This window comes from Carcharodon carcharias, chromosome 15, assembly GCF_017639515.1.
Source record: "Carcharodon carcharias isolate sCarCar2 chromosome 15, sCarCar2.pri, whole genome shotgun sequence".
Lineage (NCBI taxonomy): Eukaryota > Metazoa > Chordata > Chondrichthyes > Lamniformes > Lamnidae > Carcharodon > Carcharodon carcharias.
Window position 1 is genome coordinate 39,145,438 of NC_054481.1, and position 20,016 is coordinate 39,165,453.

At 42.2% G+C, this 20,016-nt stretch overlaps 1 protein-coding gene across 1 annotated transcript; it reads left to right on the forward strand.

The window, feature by feature from the left end:
* The first annotated feature begins 284 nt into the window (after positions 1-284).
* Positions 285-19,785, forward strand: LOC121288200 (60S ribosomal protein L3-like). Its single transcript, XM_041206629.1, has 10 exons — positions 285-312; positions 556-748; positions 2,248-2,416; positions 5,368-5,503; positions 11,275-11,461; positions 13,975-14,135; positions 15,404-15,505; positions 17,654-17,749; positions 18,426-18,545; positions 19,677-19,785. The coding sequence occupies exons 1-10, from the start codon at positions 310-312 to the stop codon at positions 19,731-19,733; spliced, it is 1,224 nt and encodes a 407-aa protein (XP_041062563.1). The 5' UTR covers positions 285-309; the 3' UTR covers positions 19,734-19,785.
* The last annotated feature ends 231 nt before the right edge of the window (positions 19,786-20,016 follow it).

Below are 20,016 nucleotides of genomic sequence, written 5' to 3' on the forward strand. Positions count from 1 at the left end.
TAATTGACTTTATTTTTTCAGGTGCTTATGAATCTCATGAGGGAAAAGGGACAAAAATAAGTATCTTGATAAGTTGCCAGTGAACATTTGTAATGTAGCGAGTAGCGTCAGTGACACCTGGCTTTTCAGTGTCTGCAACTCTTATGATGTCAAACTTGGGCAACCACCCTGCTCCTAAAATTAATCCAGGGGCTAATGGAGCCAGGAGCTAAATTTGTGACTTTATATTAAGTAACATCTTAAGGATGAGCTTATTTCAGCACTTGGAAACTGTCTCTTTCAGCTGCTCACTAGTGCACAGTACACAGCATGGTACGCGTGCTATCTGCATTAGTTCTATGATTTAATACAAAATTTCTTTCTTGGATTAGCAGTAATGCTGAATCTGAATATCTATTTTATATCTTCTTACTTTTTGCAGTTACTGTAATCCTTAGTGAAAGTTTTTCCAGCTAATTTTAAATGCATGTTCCTACTATGGACCTTCAATCATAGATTACATGTGTCGGTGGCCTTGGTTTTTTTTATTAAACTAAGCTGTGTTTCTGTTTCCAGTCACATCGCAAGTTTTCGGCCCCTCGACATGGGCACTTGGGATTCCTTCCTCGCAAGAGAAGTTCTAGACATAGAGGGAAGGTGAAAACCTGGCCGAAGGATGATCCCAGCAAGCCTGTGCATTTGACAGCTTTCCTGGGCTACAAAGCCGGCATGACCCACATCCTGCGGGAAATACACAGACCTGGCATGAGTAAGGATTTGGATTATTTTACTGTCCTGTTGCTTGCGAGACGGCAGCTCCGACAGTGCAGCGCTCGTCCAGCACTGCACTGGAGTCTCAGTGTAGGTTGCTGGAAACGCTGCAGTGCGTGGGTTGTGAATCCACAATGTTCTGACTCAGAGGTGAGAGTGCTACCAACTGAATGTTGTGTGTTCAAGCCCCACTCCAGAGAAATGAGCATAAAATCCAGGCTGACGCGCACCCGGCAGTACTGAAGGAGTTCCGCACTGTCGGAGTTGCTGTTTTTCAGGTGCGACTTTAAACCTTAAGGCCCAGTTTGCCATCTCAGGTGGGCACAAAAGATCCTATGGCATTATTGCGAAGTACAACAGGGATCCAAATCTCGAGCATTGCCTTCCTAAGCCTCTTCTCCTCTCTACCTCTCTTTCCTCCTTTAATGTGCTCCTTACACCTACCTCGAGGCATTTGGCAATCTGCCATAATATCACCTTATATGGCTTGGTGTCAGATTTTGTTTATAATGCTCCTGCAAAGCATCTTTTGACATTTTATGGAGTTAAAGGTGCCACAAAAATACAAGTTGCTGTTGAAGTTATTTCTTTTTCTTTTTTAATGTCGGTCACTAATGCCAAACAGCTGTCCGACTTCTCACTATTGTTCATTTTGATCTTTGTTAGTGTTGTGTGGGTTGTACCATTACATTTCACTGTTAATACAGCTTTTGACACAATTTCTAACGTCCCTGTGCTTCATTTACAATGAGTTTCCTTGAGGAGCTGCCTCCTGTAATCCCACTCCACTGATGTAACAATGGCAGAGCAGGACTTCTAATATATCTGGGAGTCTGAACCCCTGGAAATATTAGTCCAACAGGGATTTCAGTTAGGTGAGATGGGGGAGGGAGGGGGTCTGGATAACGTGGTGATGGACAGCTGCCCATGGTGAGGGGTCCTACTGAAGACTAAGGTGCTGATTTAAAATCGGCCTTTTTAAGAAGACGGATTTCACAGGAACCTGGCCTGAAACACTTACATGGAACCAGCTTCAACAACGAAAGGTGGGGTACCTAAATATTGTACAGGCACTGGATGTGGCACCCATGGGAATTTCTGTGAGTTATGTCTGATTTCAGGCTGCAATAACCACCTACCCCAGAGGAACTCCCAGTGATACCTCCAACAAATGTCCCATCCAATTTCCAACAGTGCAAATCTCTACCCACTCCAAATCTGTTGCGAAGCTCGTGGACTTTCAGTGGCACTATATTTCTCAGTCAAATACTGCAGGCATTTAGTGTATCGCAGTGTCCCACAAACAGCCTTGTATAATAGGTGGAATAGTCTTTCCTCATCTGTACTCTTCTCATTGAGTGAAACAATGATAAGCATTTGCAAACAAGCCAAAATTGAACTGTGAAATGATTTTGTGAAGCAGCTACCTTCCTGTCTGCTCTGGGCTATGTTTTGAGGTACAGAGCATGTTTTAAGCTGGGTATTATAACATTACAGGGATTTCAAAACGAGAAGCCGTGGAGGCGGTTACTATAATTGATACTCCACCTTTGATTGTCGTTGGGATTGTTGGGTATGTGATGACTCCAAAGGGACTGCGGGCGTTTAAGACAATCTTTGCTGAACATATAAGTGATGAATGCAAGCGACGTTTCTACAAGAACTGGTAATAAGAATTTTTCTCTTTTTTTAATGCTCCTTTCTTGATTCGCATGTACAGATAAATGTGAGTGGATGACTGGTCAAAAGGAGACACCCTGAAAATATTCTTGCCTCTTGCTGGTTTGGTAAGCTGCATCTCACTGGGGGTGCAGCCCATTTGGACAGAAGCTTCACGGAAAACATACAAAAAGTGAAGGATCGGAAGAGAACATTTGGCCCATCAAAATTGGTTACTCTTCCGACCCAGCATCCAATTGCATTTTCAGTCTCCCTAATGTGTTTAAAACTTGTCATCTCACTTGGCAGATTATTCCAGATGTTTGCCTACCTTTGGTAAAGAGTCTCAAGGCCCACCTCTCTACCAATTCCAGAGCTTGCGAGGTTCCTTGAACATTGTTGACCAGAACCAGACACTGTACTTGAGGTCTGGAGGACTGTGTGACTTCAATGTGAGGGTGTCAAACTCGCATTTTCCTAGTGTCTAATTTAAAATTAATCTTCAATAACTTAAATTTATTTTTTTGCTCCTACAACAGTAATATTTTGTTCTCTATATGTTTGTGGGAGATGGTGTCACTGTGTTAGTAATCCTGAAGCCCAGGCTAATGCTCTAGTTTCAAATCCCACCATGGCTGGTGGAATTTAAGTTCAATTAATAAATCTGGAAATGAAAGCTAGTCTCAGTAACAGTGACCATAAAACCATTGTTGATTGTTGTAAAAACCCCCTGGCTTACTGATGTCCTGTAGGGAAGGAAATCTGCCATCCTTACCTGGTCTGACCTACCTGTGACTCCAGACCCACAGCAATGTGGTTGAGGCTTAACAGTTGTCTGAAATGTTGTGACAAGCCACTCGGCTCACGGGCAATTAGAGATAGGCAATGAATGTTGGCCTTGCCAGCGAGGCATATATCTCATGAAAGAATAAATAAGCTGTTCAATTTTTAAAATATATCAGTGTGATTTACTCTCTTTCCACCAAGACCCACAATTTCAATCTGCTTTTTCCTTCTAGACAGAGGGGTTTAATGTCTCCTCATGCAAACAATTTTTTTCTAATTCTGACTGCCTGAATCAAGAAGACCTGCAACAGGAGTAGGCCATTCAGCTGCTCAAGTCTGTTCCACCATTCAAATAAATCATGGCTGGTTGAGACTTGACTTTATTGCACATTCACAGTTGGGCAGGACATTTGTGAGATGTATAGAATCCAAAATTGAATATTCAAAAAAAAAGGACCAGGAAAGGGGCCATCAAAACTCATCTACTAGACAATGAAAACTTGTGAACCATTCAATAGGGGCTAACTCAAGGGGAAAGAAAGCCAGAGAGGAAAAAAAATCATTTTTAGGGTAACCTCTAGCAAGTTCCTCACACTTCATGAGAAAATCAAGCAGGTTCCAGGAGACCGTGTCACCTTCCTCACCAACTTTGTTACATCTCTTTCAAAGACCTAGGGGTTGATTTTGACTTTTGGGCAACCTTTGACTGTCTCTAAACTTGGTCTAAGCTGTCTGTCGCCCACCCACTGCCAATTTCCTGTACCCTCACCTCTACTGGCAGACTGTCTTTTGCCTATATCCACTGCTGATTATGTGCCATCTGTACCCATGCCTGATCCACATGTTGCCTTTACCCCTGGCCTGTTGCCTGGAGTGATGGTCGACTGGCTATACCCGCAGCTGTGATTTTTGAGAACAGGTCTCATTAACATCAGACTGGTGAGCTATGGGGTGATGGGTCGGGGTGGAGGTGGGGGGGCTTTGAAAGGCTGTCCTAATGCAGCTTCCTGTATTGGCACCACCCGATATTGTGTCATCCTGGCTGCCAGCTAGTCAAGTGTGGATGTGATCCTCCTGTAACTCTGGAACCCGCTAAAGTAATTCCAAACTTAACCTTGGCAGGGTCTCCAGCTAAGTCACCAGTGGAAGTAGTTACAGTGTACACACTCCATCTAATTCCATCCTAAAATAGAGCCTATGACAGGGAGGGAATAGGGGTGGCAGGGGTGGTGGTTGTGGAGGGTGGTGTTAGGGTGGGTGAGTGGGTGCGTTGGGCATCCTATGATTGCCCTTTCAAATTGTTGTCAGCCTCTTTTCTAATGGCCAGGCTACTAACCCCATTTTGAATGCTTTTAATTTCAGGCACTAGAAATGAAAGTTGGCCTGCCTGTAGTGAACCCTTACTTACCACATCTACTGTATTTCATAGTCAAGCCCCACTATTATTAACATCCAGCCCTAAGCTGATTTTAAAAACCTCAATCATCTCTTTGAAAGCCCAAAGTGAATAACCCCCAGTGTAAAAGCTGAACCCCTTCTAAGATCTAGGGTAGATGAATTCACTGTTCAGTTTTACAACTGAGCCAAGCAGAACAGGAAGGTCCCATGTCTGTGTTAAATTTGAGCACGACCTGTGACATTATTGGACTTAGCTGAATTGGCCATATTCCTGCATGAAGAAAGGCCACTTAAGCAGGATACCAGAGGGCAGCTTGCAACTATGAAACTCTATCCAGTATGAATCAGAATCTTTATAGAGAATAAATCATCAGTGGTTGATAATGAGTTTACAGCAGGTCAGCAGTTGTCTCTCATAAATCAATTAGCTCTTGATAGTTAAGTTATTTTGTTGCATTTTCCAGAACACCTAGTAACCATGGATGTCCATTTTAAATGGGTCAAAGGTCTAACAGTAAATAAGATGTAACTATAAAATGCTGTCACACCACTGCCAGAAATTGGGGCAGATACAAAAATGGGCATCGCAGAAACTGCGTCCAATATTCCACTTGATTTCTGCCCATGAATTGAGAAAATCCAATTGGAAAATTCAGGCTTGTGGTCTAAATATTGGTGGGACTTTTTTTGGTCTCCTGGCTTTGAACTGAATGATCAGTAAATGTTCAGTATTATATGCCACAGCCCATGTCTCATACCTTCATATACAACTAGGTGTAAGAGCAAGAAGAAAGCCTTTACTAAATACTGCAAGAAATGGCAGGATGAAGTGGGGAAAAAGCAGCTAGAAAAAGATTTTGAAGCCATGAAGAAGTATTGCAAAATCATCAGAGTCATTGTTCATACTCAGGTGGGAACTGTTTTGTTTCTCCATTTTCAATATTTATCTTTCTCATGTCTAGCCAATTATATGGGCATTCTACAACAAGAAGCAGAGTAGGTACCAACATGATTTCAATGCAGTGCTGCTCTATTGACTGCCTGCATAGGAACATAAGACTCAGGAGCAGGAATACGCCATCTGGCCCTTCGAGCCTGCTCCACCATTCAACAAGATCATAGCTGATCTGGTTATGGGCTCAACTCCTCTTTCCTGTCTGCCTCCCATAATCCTTGAATCTCTTGTCCATCAAAAATCTGTCTAACTTTGTTAAAAACAAAAAAACTGCGGATGCTGGAAATCCAAAACAGAAACAGAATTACCTGGAAAAACTCAGCAGGCCTGGCAGCATCGGTGGAGAAGAAAAGAGTCGACGTTTCGAGTCCTCATGACCCTTCAACAGAACTATGTGAATCCAAGGAGAGGGGTGAAATATAAGCTGGTCTAAGGTGGGGGGGAGGGGGTGGGTGGGTGGGGGGAGAGAAGTGGAGGGGGGTGGTGTGGTTGTAGGGACAAGCAAGCAGTGATAGGAGCAGATCATCAAAAGATGTCACAGACAAAAGAACAAAAGAACACAGAGGTGTTGAAGTTGGTGATAGTATCTAAACAAATGTGCTAATTAAGAATGGATGGTAGGGCACTCAAGGTATTGCTCTAGTGGGGGAGCAGTTTTTTCCAATAATTTATATAGATTTTTCTTTTCCCACCTATTTCCATTATTTTTAAATCTTTTATGCTCCCCCCATCCCCACTAGAGCTATACCTTGAGTGCCCTACCATCCATTCTTAATTAGCACATTCGTTTAGATAATATCACCAACTTCAACACCTCTGTCTTCTTTTGTTCTGTTGTCTGTGACATCTTTTGACGATCTGCTCCTATCACTGCTTGCTTGTCCCTACAACCACACCAGCCCCTCCACTTCTCTCCCCCACCCAACACCCGCCCCCCCCCCCCCCCACCTTAAACCAGCTTATATTTCACCCCTCTCCTTGGATTCACATAGTTCTGTTGAAGGGTCATGAGGACTCGAAACGTCGACTCTTTTCTTCTCCGCCGATGCTGCCAGACCTGCTGAGTTTTTCCAGGTAATTCTGTTTTTGTCTAAATTTGTCTTGATTAAATTCAATCACCCAGACTCCACTGCTCTCTCCACTGCTAACAACCCTCTGAGAGAAAATATTTCTCCTCATCTCAGTCTTAAAACATCTCTTATTCTCAAACTGTGTCCCCTTGTTCTAGCCTCCCCCAATAGCATGTTACATATGAAAGATAGAAGTTTGAAATAGTGACTTGCTAAGCACTGTTACGGTGCACTTCAGCCCCTCACTGAGGCTTCAAACCAATGCTAATATTTCTCAACCATTGTGCTAGAGGCCCATAATGAGACAGGAGGCTTCAATCCAGAATCTGAACCATGAATGATCTGTAGAATGATGTTTCCAGTATTAAAAGGAATCATTGCATAGTGAAATTTTGAAATAACTGTATGATACTGACAAATTAATTCATAAAGAAGTGAAACAGAGAACATTATACTTATACCACCACCTTCGCAAGGGCAATTAGGGATGGGCAATAAATGCTGGCCCAACCAGCGACGTCCACATCCCATGAAAGAATAAAAAAACCCAGAAGTTTTTACTACATTTAGTGCAATTCATAAATGTAACAATTGCCATTCAAAATTAAAAGAAAAATACTTTCATTCATATAGCACCTGTTGCAACCTCGGGACATTCCAAAACACTTACAGTCAATTAAGTATATCTGAAGTGTTGTCACTGTTGTAATGCAGGAAATTTGGCAACCAATTTGCACATCGCCAGCTCCCATGAACAACAATGCGACAATGGGCAGATAAACTACTTTATTGACATTAGTTAAAGTCTAAACATTGGCCAGGACACCTGGGAGAATGCCCTGTTGTTCCTTGAAATAATGCCATGGGAATTTGACCTGAGAGGGAAGAGAGTCTGGATTTTCATCTCCTCATGGTAGTGGGAATTAGTTTGCAAAACGCTGAACCAATTTCCTGTGCCTTTCCAACCCCACACCATTTTCATGTGGCCTTTTCATGGGTTGCATGGGAAGGCCTTGGGTGCAAAACACACATTGTGAGGACCACAGGAAAATTGTTCTTCATCCCATATACTATTTTCATGTGTGGTTGTGGGTTTTGGAAGCCCAAATAATGCATCTCTTTGGAGAGTTCATGACCACTGGGGGAAGCTTGCTGAGGAGTCAGGATCATTCTGAAAGCTATGTGTAAAATGTTTTGCTACCTTCATATGTCACTATTAGATGCTGTATTGTAATGTAGATGCTTTTTTAATGTATCAATTCATCATAGGACTCTGTCCTGCAAAGGTAGAATGATCACTAATTGACCAACATTGTACAAGTGTTGACATGCATTGCAGTACTTTTTCCATTGGAGAAAGTGTTATAATGTATTCAAAAATGTAGAAAAATGTGTTGGTAAACTCTCCTGTCGTGTTTGATTTTGCAATTCAAATGTACAGACATCTCTAACTTTGAAAAAAATCCCCTGCTATTGAAGCTTAAAAAATCTAAGCACCTGCTCCCCTCCCTGGATTGACAGGGAATCTGCTTTGACAGGGAAATATAATTCCACCTGCTCTTTCAGTTTCATGGCCCTGTAGCTGTAATGGTTTGATAGCCGTGGCAATTATGAATGCTTGACTGAATTCCAAAATCTAGAATGGCCTGGACTGAGCAGGTGGACTAGTGACACTGCTGCCCAGGGAAATGACTGATATTTTAAAGAAATTATAATACCATATTCTGTCTTTGATGTGGTTTCTGAGTACATGCTTGTTTGTTTACACAACTTAATGGTCACTTAAGGGATTAAACATTTTTTTCTACAGTATAGTTTTTTTTTGCAGGGGTGGCCTTGTTTTTTCATTCTCACACCAGCAACAGTATTTGTAAGAAAATGGGACTTACACCATTTGATTTATCTCATATGACAGACTTCTGAATGAGAGTTTTATTAGATTTTCACAGGTTCAGTTTAGTACACCTGTATTGAAAATAATTCCCATTGTCTTGTGAGGACTGCAGATGGTGGATACTGGGTGAGTGGCAGTGGAGGATACTTAGTGGGCATGGAGCCGGCATGGGATGGCATGAGGATCTGAGTGGATGTGGGGTGGCAAGGGTGCTAACATTAAAGTTTGGCTGACATCAATATCAGTACCATTATCATTAGCAAAATTACAAATTAGTACGAAAATGATTAAAATGTTGACTCCTTGTAGGTAGTTTAAAATAGAATCCAACACTCACATTTTATGTACAGATACTAAGTGAATGTGATCCTATTCAATCACGGTTTATTGGCATTTTCAGTCTGAATTTCTGCTCACAAATTTGATCTTTGAACAGCACAAACTTCAAAAATTGTGTAGCTTAACAAAAGCACTGATTTGCTATTGGGGTTGTTTGAGTTCCTGTCTGCATTGCTAGGGTACATAAGGTTTTGTTAAGTGTCTAAAAGATAAAAGTTAGATCAGTTCTAAATCTGCCCACTGCATGTATTGATAAAAATGTGTCATTGTGCCAGGCTTTGCTGGATTAGTGATTTAATGTTTAGGAGAGATGCCAGTTAGGGTAACAATCAGGTCACATTGTGGACTTCAGAAACTGTCGAATTAGGTTGGACATATAGTACATCTGATGTAAGCATTTATGACATTATTATACATCCCACAATTAGTCTGCAGCATTATGTCATATGTTATGAAAATTGTTGACATTTTTCACTGAAGTTGTATTTCATCTTATCGATAGAACAGGGGATAGAGCCAGTTTTTATTGCGTAACTTACTCAGTTTTGATGTTTGTGTCTTCCTTGTGCATTAGAATGGTTTATCCATATTAATCATATGCCCTTTTTCCCATGAGCCTTGCTACATATAGTAACAACAGCAACGGGTTGTTTTTGTATAGCAACTCTGAAATAATTAAACATCCTAAAGGACTTCACATGGGTGAAAATACCTGGGCACCAAACAGTAGTGGGAGAAAGGTACCTAGGGAATTGAGAACCAAAAGTCACAGACTCAGAATAAGGGGTTGGCCATTTAGGATGAGATGAGGAGACATTTCTTCTTACAAAGAATTATGAATCTTTTGAATTCTCTACTGCAGTAACCTGGGGATGCTCAGCCATTGAATATATTCAAGTCAGAGATTGATAGATTTTTAGATACCGAGAAAATTAAGGGTTTGGGTGGAAGGTATAGCTGAGGCCATTACCTCACCAAATGTCGTGGTTACTGTTCCAATTTCTAGTGCTCAAAGGATGGTGCGCAAAATGTCATGAAGATGTGCATTAGGACAAATAATGATTTTTAATCCATCAGCTGGAAACATGAATTGAACATTTTGAAAAAGCAGACTTTTTAAAATACAGACTAAAGGTGATTTGAGATCACAGCCAAAGATGGCAACCCCAATTTACATTACCATGCACTCCACCTTTCAATTTATTGGAATGGAGACAGCCTGTCTGCAAAACCCACCAAAGGCAATGACCTCCTGGGGAATGTGAAAGACTCACATCTTCTATTAACAAGGCATTAAGGCAATCACCTCAGACATTCAACGGTTGGAAAGGGTCCATTAAGACTAATCACTAGGACAATGGGACCTGGCAAAGATAACTTTTGAGACACAAGCTAACAGTTACCCTTGGAATACATGGACAATGACCTTATGTGGATCCCCCCAACAGTTGGAGAAGGAAGGTCACATGACATGCCAACCCTTTGTATGTTTTAAGGACCTATTTTCTCAGAACTGAGGACAAGCAGCTGAGAAACTGAGAAAGAAGACCCAAATGGGGTCCCTTCTGCCTCCCTCCCTCTCCAGCCCACCTGGCAAACTTAAAGCCCTGTTTGCTGACTGTGACCATCCAGGTTTGCTCCTGATGCAGACAGAGACTTCGTAAAAGAAATTCAGCCCAGCACTACTATTGCCAGAAGAACAACCAAATCAGCCGGCTACACCTTTAACTTGAAAGCATCAGAACAACCCCAAATTTATTTTACTTACTCCAGTTTAAGTAGAATAAAACTAACCCCTTTTATGGTGGAGAGGTTAAGACTGAAGGTGGAAATATGGGATAATTAAAAAGTTCAGTCCAAAACTTGTGCTGTCTAGAATGGCTTTCGCATTGCACCTCATTCCCCATATATGCCCCTTAATTTTCCCTGAATTTCATATAATCGGGTTTTAGGGAAAATTCAATTTGAAGATCTACCTCAGATCCTCTCTTCAATGTTCATTTAGGGTGGAATTTTACGCGAGTGGGATTTTATAGTTCCGCCAAAGTCAATGGACTTTTGAATGGCTCACCGTATTTTACGGCCCAATTATGCCACAAGGGTCATAAAATTCTGCCCTTAGTTTTGCTTGTCTGCACCTAATTGGCTGTAAAGGGATGTGAAAGGCGCTACATAAATTCAGCTTCTTTCTTCCAAACAAGGTCATCTATATTCAGGATGTGCCGTTATACAGATCGCAGTGATCAGCAGGGTAGACTGAAGACAACCATGGTCCTTACATTACAATCTAGTCAACTGACATATCCAGGCTGAATGCAGAGTTGACCTTAGAGGGGATAAGAAACAAACTTTCCTCAAATTAAATATTTAGGTCATGGTGCTGTTGTCAGTTGACCATTTAACAGTTTCTTTTCCCCCATTAGATGAGACTGTTGCCTCTGCGACAGAAAAAAGCCCATATCATGGAAATCCAACTGAATGGAGGAACTATTGCAGAGAAAGTGGATTGGGCACATGAGAAACTGGAGAAACAGATCTCAGTGCACACCATCTTTCATCAAAGTGAAATAATAGATGTCATTGGTGTTACCAAAGGCAAGGGATTCAAAGGTAACTCAGATACTTGTTAATTCTCCAGGACTTGGCTGTGATCTTTAAATATAAATTGAAAAACAATTGCCTCCATTCCATTTCAAAAACTTTGGGTGGAATCGTCCCAGATTTCCACTAAGTGCGGTAGCAGGTGGGTAAAACAATATTTTGTCTGCCGGATGCAATGGCGGGTTTTCACGCCCTATCATCCCAAACCTGCCACATTATTTATGCATTCCCGGGAAACATACTGTTTCCATGGCGGGTGGGCTCTCATTCATACACTTTTCACCTCGCCGCTTCATCACACCAGGCACCACATTTAAAGCCCAACCGCGCTCAGTGCTTCCAGCCCAGGACTGCAGCAGAGAAGACATGGCCCCAAAAGGCAAGAAGACTGTAGCTCTCAAGCACCTTTTGGACACCATGGAGGCCCGCTGTGATGTCCTCTACCCCCGCTCTGGCCGGAGGAGGGGCAACGGCATCACCAATCCAGCTTGGCAGGTTGTGGCAGTGGTGGTCAGTGCCAATGCTGTACAGAAGAGGTTGGCCATCCGTTGCAGATAGAGGATGAATGATCTCATCTGTGCAGTCAGGGTATGGCAACCATGTCATCACTCTAAACTCACACACTCAAGTCCATCACACATTCACTGGCATCTCACTCACTGTCAGCTCAAGGGACATCCCCACCCATTCTCACACACATACCCTCACATGTCCATCTGGCCTCATCTCCTCTGGAGACTGTGTCCTCAGCCCTCACCATTTTGAGGCCAATTTTACAGATCAACATGTGCCCCCACACACACTCTGGGATACCCACCAACCCCAGTACATCCCTAATCCTGCAGCCTCTTCCCTTGCCCTCTCCTCCCCCTTCCTCAAGCAAGACATTGCCCTGCAGCCTTCGAAAAATCATCCACATATGATTGACCTGGTAGGCAGAGACCTGCAGTGAACCCTCCTAAAAGTGATGTGGTGCTGCCTGTGAAGCCTGGCGCTTGATGATTGCGAGTGCTCACTGAAGCAAGGTAGGCAAACAAACAAACCTTGAAGTCCAGAGCGAAGTGCACATTGCTGATTTGCTGTTGTGAAACACGTTGGTGTGTTTTCCCACCAATTGGGACAGACGATCCATTGGGGGTGGGGGAGGTGGGATGATTCCGGCAGGCTGGTCTTATAATGATATGCTGATGTATTACAATGAGGTTCCTGATGTCTGATGGCGGGGAATGTGGCCCGCCATTGGCGGGCTGAGCAGATGATTGCAAACTGGCTTCACGCTGTCATAAAACCAATTGTGCCATATTGTCCGCTCATACCACTGAACACGCCTGACACCGGCAGCACGGATAATCCCAGCCTTTATTTTTCAAGTGTTTAAAGATTACTGGCAAAAGTAAAGTTTTTTCCCATTTACAGTATTCTTCACTAATCCTACACTCTCATTGGAGCCAAGCTCAAAGGGAGCATAAGTTTACAAGAGCACTACAATATCTTCTAGCCACAGTCAGGATCCAGAGCCATTTACATTTACTGATACTCTAGCTGCAAAAGAGATGTCCTAACATTAGTAAGGCTACGAGTCCTTTAGGACATCATTCATTCAGATTTTATGTTATGTTGGGCTAAAACATTATTAAGGCAATAAATTTCAGTAAATGAGTGGCATAATAGAGGGGAAGTAACTCACCAAGGGTCCTTCGACAACACCTTCTAAAGCCATGACCTCTACCACCTCAAAGGACAAGAACAGTATTTGCATGGGAACACCACCACCTCCAAGTTCCCCTCCAAACCACACACCACCTTAGCTTGGAAATAGTGTGGAATAAGCTTCCACCTGGGTCATAGCCAAAGCCATTGGTTTTCTAAAGCCACAATTCAGAAGTATAGACAACTCAGGTAAGGTTTCAAAGAATTATTATAGCCTTTTGCGTCTTGCACAAATTTGCCCTGCAAAGAAGTATACACATGGGTCAGGCAGGGAGGAAGAATGAGCAGCCACCAGAGAAAAAAGATGAGCTCAACTATGAGAGAGAGGACTTGTTTGTCCTTTGAACAGCTCAGTCAGTAAGAGTGATCATGGAGGGCTGAATGTGCCAAAGCCTGAAATTTAGTGTGGATCCCCCTGGTAATCCTAACTTTGTTGGGGTCAACTGCCAGAGAAATGGTCTAAGCATCTGTTTTTATATGTCACATATAAAAACCATTTAAATAATATATAATTCCTCTAACTAAGGATAACATACCAGGGATGTATGGAAGGTTCCAGATTTTAATTGGCTAAGTGCGGGACTTAAAAAAGCATGAGTATACAGCGTAGAGAAACATGGCTGAAACTTTTAAAATAGTGGGCGGGATTGGATGTAGAATTATTGTATGCAACAATTGGGAGATTATTGTAAGTTATCAAGTTTACTTAATAGCAGATACACATTTAGGAGATTTAGTACAAAATATTCCAACAGTAGCAAGTGAAGAAAATGTAACTCCAACAACTACATTTTTTTCTTGTTAATTTGCAGGCGTCACCTCCCGCTGGCATACCAAAAAGCTACCGCGGAAGACCCACAAAGGTCTGCGAAAGGTCGCTTGTATTGGGGCCTGGCATCCAGCTCGAGTTGGGTTTACAATTGCTCGTACAGGGCAAAAGGGTTATTTCCACCGTACAGAGGTCAATAAGAAGGTATAGTTCAAACACTCTGTGTCTTAGAGCCTTATTCCAACTCTATTGCTATGTTAAGTTCTGAGAAGTGCCATAAAATTCAGTTGCCCCATGTAATTATAGGCTCAATTTAAATGTAGAGGTATGCATGGAATTGTAATCTATTTTGTAAAAGCAGAGCACTGATCGCTTTGGGCTGATATATAGTTTCTACACAATTACTGAACTCTGACCAAATCATTTGGCCTTGAGTTTGTTAACCGGACCCTCCATTCCATTAGTGCAATAATTCAAAGTACAAATTTATGGCCAAACAACCTCATTGGTTGAATCCTCTGCAAGTTCTGGCCATGGGCACCTTTGGGCAAACTCCATGGTTGTATTACTTTCAGTTTGTTTGGCTGCATGTTTAAAATTGTCTCTTTATTTTGTCTTTGAGTGAAGTCCTGTCGTGGCCTAGCTGATCCTTATAAAGTTTAGGCTGCAGTTCAGGTCAATGTACTTTCTGTTGCCCAATTTAGCTCTCATGCTAATTATTAAGACACGCTTATTTCCCCCTCAAAGACTTAAAAAATAAATTGAGGCGAAACAAAATTTCTTTTAATGCCGATCCATAGTTACCATGAAAAGTGTGAAATCAAATTCAGAAGCCTGCATACATTTGTTATAGTGTGAATAATAATAGTTATTTGCAATACTGACCTGTAGACAAACATGGCAGCCAATTTTGTACACAGCAAAATCCATAAACAGCTAGTGAGACAACTCAATTGTTTTGGGTGGTGTTATTAAGGGAGAGATGTTGGCCTGGATATGGTGAGACCTTCTTACTCTTCTCTGAATTGTGCCAGGGGCTCTCTTTAACTCCATGTAAAGAGTAGGGTGAATGGAGGTCTTGTGGCTCAGTGGGTAGCAGACCTGCCACTGAGCCAGCAAACCCTGGGTTCAAGTCTCACCCCAGGACTTGTTGGCCACTGAAGGAGCATTCATGATGCAGCCAAACACACATATGGCAGGTGTTAAGATCCTAGTTAAAATTTCTTGGTGTGGAGTGGTGCTCCTCGAGCACTTCTCCCTCTTTGATTCAGAGAGAAGTGCATACAGTCCCTTGTAGACTATGGCTAATTATGCAAGGATGGAAGATTTAGAGATGGGGCCTTGGTTGAATGCCTCCTTCTAAAGACAGCATCTGCAAAGATCTCTCAGCACTGTGCTGAATGTCAGCCTGATTAGAAGGGACATTGTGAATTGTAAGAACTGCCTGAATGTTTTTTCCTGGTACTGATCAGATATATCGCATTGGACAAGGTATCCACATCGAAGATGGCAAATTAGTGAAAAATAACGCTTCCACTCATTATGACATGACTGATAAGAGCATCACTCCGATGGTGAGTCAGTTGGAACAATCTCAATTCAAATATGGCAGATAAATTATTCAGAGGTTTAGTGAAACGGTCACTGCCCCCCTTATACATCATTCTGAGTTCTTTCACTTGAACCCGCTATTTCTCAACAAGATGGCATCTGTAAATGGTTGTCCACCAGTTCCATGGTGATCTTGCTGTTAATGGTTCCATCACCTCACAGTGTGCGTCCCTACTTTGTACTGGTGTATGACTTCAATTAGTGATATCCATAGTTTACTTATCAAGCTACAATATGTATTCCAGTTAGACAATTAGATATCATGGTCATAGACATTAGCAATACAATTATATTAATGCACAGCCATGTGTTAACCAACAGTATATATTGTATTTGAAGTTATTACAATAATCTAAAAGCATGCACAAATTAATAGCTTAAAATTTACTATTTTCAACAGTAAAACAAGTGGTCTGCATTAAAATAATGGTAAGGGATACCATCTGTTAATCACTGACAGTAATTAGCCTGAGACTTGTTTTTCTCTAACTGGATGTGTCAATGCTGCAAAATAGAAGATTCTATTGTTTGTACCAGTGCCAATATGAAGCACTTCCAAGGCTAACCATCTCCTCTTGACTTTCAACAGCTCTACCATAGCTGAATTTCTATTATCACCATCCTGGGGGGTTACCATTGACCAGAAATTGAACTGGATGAGCCATATAAACACTGTGGCTACAAGAGGAGTTCAGGGGCTGGGAATTCAGTGATGAGTAACTCAACCTCCTGACTCCCCAAAGCCTGTTCACAGTCTACAAGGCACAAGTCAGGAGTGTGATGGAATACTCCCTACTTGCCTGGATGAGTGCAGCTCCCACAACACCATCCAAGTAAAGCCTCCTGCTTGATTGCACCCCATCCATCACCTTAAAGCTTCACCCCCTCCACTACCGATGCACAGTAGCAACAGTGTGTACCTCGCACTAGATGCACTGCAACAACTCACCAAGTCTCCTTCGACAGCACCTCCAAACTGCCACCTCTACCATCTAGAAGGAGAAGAGCAGCAATTGTATGGGAACACCATCACCTGCAAGTTCCCTTCCAAGTGATACATATTCATTTTTTGGAACTATATCGCCATTCCTTTGTTCAAGAAGACAGCTCAAGGGCAATTAGGATTGGGTAACAAATGCTGGCCCATGAAAGAATAAAAAAAAATAAATTCAGCTATAGCTGCAAAGTGAAGCTATCTCTATTCTGTCCCAACTCTAGTGAGACACCATATACTGGACCAGTCTGATGTTTTTCAATTTTTTGCCCTCATCTCTCTTTATGTACTGCACTTGTTCGATTTAGCACCTTCCCCTCAAAGGGGACCATTACCTCTGTTTAGCACATCCTTAGTTTCACAAGAATACAATGATTGGGAACTCATTACCTGGTTGACTCAGGTTCTTCAGAGAAGAGGTAACCTACCACCCCTGCTTGACCTGGCCTTCATGTGACTCAAGTTCCAGACTATGTGGTTGCCTCTTAATGGGCGGAATTTTATGTTGGTGGGATTTTATGGTCCCACCGAAGTCAATGGACTTCTGAACAGTTGGCCACATTTTATGATGCTGCCCCCGCCACAATGGGGCTGTAAAATTCTGCCCAATATCTTTCGCACAACTTAGGGATGGATAATAAGTATTGGCTTGCCGGCATTTCCTAAACTGCAGTAACAAAGAAAAAGAACAATTTGGGGAGGAGGATAAAGATAAGAATCTGCCCTACTGATCCAATATTCCATTGTTAAGTGCTCATGATGCAACATAATTGAAATATGGGTTAATGGGAATGTTGTGTGAGTGAATATTTCAGAGATACAGTTAGTTTCTAACTGTTCAGCTAACTGAAAGCATCTTTCATGCTAAATTCTGATTCCTTTATTTATCAATCATGTTTGTAACAGCCTATTTGTGTTACCTTATGCTTTGCCGAGTGACAGATTCATTCACTGTACATGTAACTTAATCAATGGGCAGTTGCAATTTAGATTTCATGAACTGTTCTGTTTAGAACCACTTACACAATCTAATTACGTCCAAATATTTTGGCTTGTCACTTGTTGATTCTTGTGTTATAGTGTTAAAAGGTACAGTCAATCTCTTCTTCTGTTTTAGGGTGGATTTCCACATTATGGTGAAGTGAACAATGACTATGTTATGGTAAAAGGCTGTGTCGTTGGAACAAAGAAGCGTGTTCTTACACTCAGAAAGGTACAGCATCCACCTCTGTAAGATGGCAATGTGTTGGGGGAGTTACCGTTTCTAACTTTGCTGGCTCATTTGAAATATTTTGCATTAGAGAATTTTTCTGTCCATCCTTAAGCAGCGAATGATCATTATCAAAATAACCCCTCCCTTGACACTTGGAAACCGTGGCCTTGCAATTGGATTGCATCTGAATTGAGGTGAGATCCTTGTGCCACTTATGCTGCTGGCACTTGAAGCTGGGGGAAGGACAATGGCAAATTTGCCAATGTGAAAGTTTCAATGTGCCCACAAAGATTAAGGAGCTGTAATCAATATGGTGGATGGTTCACTTCTGGCATAAAATGAGCAGCTGCATGCCGCCCACCGTGTTCGATCCTCAGGCACTCCATTGTTACATGCGTAAAACGGAACAAATTTATATCCTGGAACAAAGCATGAGGTTGCCATGGAAACATTGAAGGTGACAACATGGAAATCTCTAAATCAACATCACAAGGACAGTTAAAATAGCCCAGCAATTACATGGCTGGAAATCTGTATAACGCACAGGAGGGAAAAAAAGGTCATGGAAAATTACAGTTTGGTTGATTGTATATCATTTTCAGTGAACACTAATCAAAATTCTACCATGTTACATAATAATTCTGCATATTCAGGGTTGCCACCTGCTCTTTTACAGTCTCTTCTGGTTCACGCTAAACGCCGTGCTTTTGAACAAGTTGAGCTCAAGTTCATTGACACAACTTCCAAATTTGGCTATGGACACTTCCAGACGGCTGAGGAGAAGAGAGCTTTCATGGTAGGGTTACAAAAAATGCCTGGCAATATAGCTTGGACTCATGGGATAGATTTTGACACTTTGTGATAGTGTAAAGCAGCTGATAGTGAGTTGGCAGCTCATTTTACATCCCTCTCTCGATTTTCCATCGAGGTCAGTAGAGATGTGAAAAGAGCTGTTAATCTGCTGTTGCACATTTTACACCGTCTGACAAAGTCTACCCAGTTTGTGTGAGTAACTGCAGAGTTGAACCAATGTGACAGGGTGGCGTGGTTTGATAGGAGCAGAGATGTAGAGCAAAGCAAAAAAAATGGTGAGGCAGGATTTTACATTAATTGGGTGGGCACCCTGTGGCAGAGGGGGAGGTGTCTGTGCCCCAGCTAGGCCTACACACCATTCCTGCCTGCCTGGATGAGGGTGCAACCAAAGTCTACCTTGTAGAGGGATTCTACTCCCCAACCCCCCAACCCCGCAATCCCCCACCCCAACATTACTGACCTGGCTGGTGCCTGTGTTTTATTTAAAGTTTTAGAATGATTGATTGGTGGGCTCCTCCATGATGAAGCAGCCTCTCAGTTGCTTACTGCAGTCTGCTGCTCCTCTCGAACTGAAAGGCCTCTGATTGATCCTCCAGCTTTGGGAACTTGCCTACTGCCCTTAGCTGGACAAAGAACCTGTCCCCATTAAGTAAGAGGGTGCCCCGGTCAAAATCCCAGGTCAGGTACTGTTTTCTCCTGGGAAATCCCAGGTCAGAAAATCCCAGGTCAGTGACTGTTTTCCCATGGAAAATCCCAGGTCAGAAAATCCCAGGTCAGTGACTGTTTTCTCCTGGAAAATCCCGGGTCAGTGATTGTTTTCCCACGGGATAGGTTGCGACCTGGGTCCGGGGCAGGCAAGGAAGTGGAGTTAAGGCCATCAGATGAGCCTTGACCTTGTTGAATGGCGGAGCAAGCTCGATGGGCCAAATGGCCTACTCCTGCCCCTATTTCTTACAATCTTATGTCCCCACTCCTGTTTCCTATTCCCAAAGTGAAAATTCAGCCCCATACCTGTGTGAAATGCTATAGGCGTGAAGATAAGTTAACAGTGTACATTGGAGGTCAGGATAGGACAAAAATCATTTTAAATTCTATCATTATTCTCTTCATTCAGGGGCCACTCAAGAAAGATCTGATACAAGGGAAGGCCAGTGTCCCGATTGTTTCTTAACAGCTACAGATTTGAAGGACTGTGTCTGTCACTGAGTTACTTATCAAACTGATAATAAAAAATTGTTTGATGCTCAATTTCTGTTTTTTAAAGTGACTTGTTACTGTCTTTACTCATTCATATGTGACAGCAGAACTTTTACATGAAAATTAAACAAAATGAGATTTCATTCAGCCAATAATGTCATTGATGAATTATTCAATGTCCCATTTGTCCTACTTTCTGGAATAATTAATCATATGACGTAAAGTGAGCAATTTTAAAGCTGAAAGAAACTTTAGGT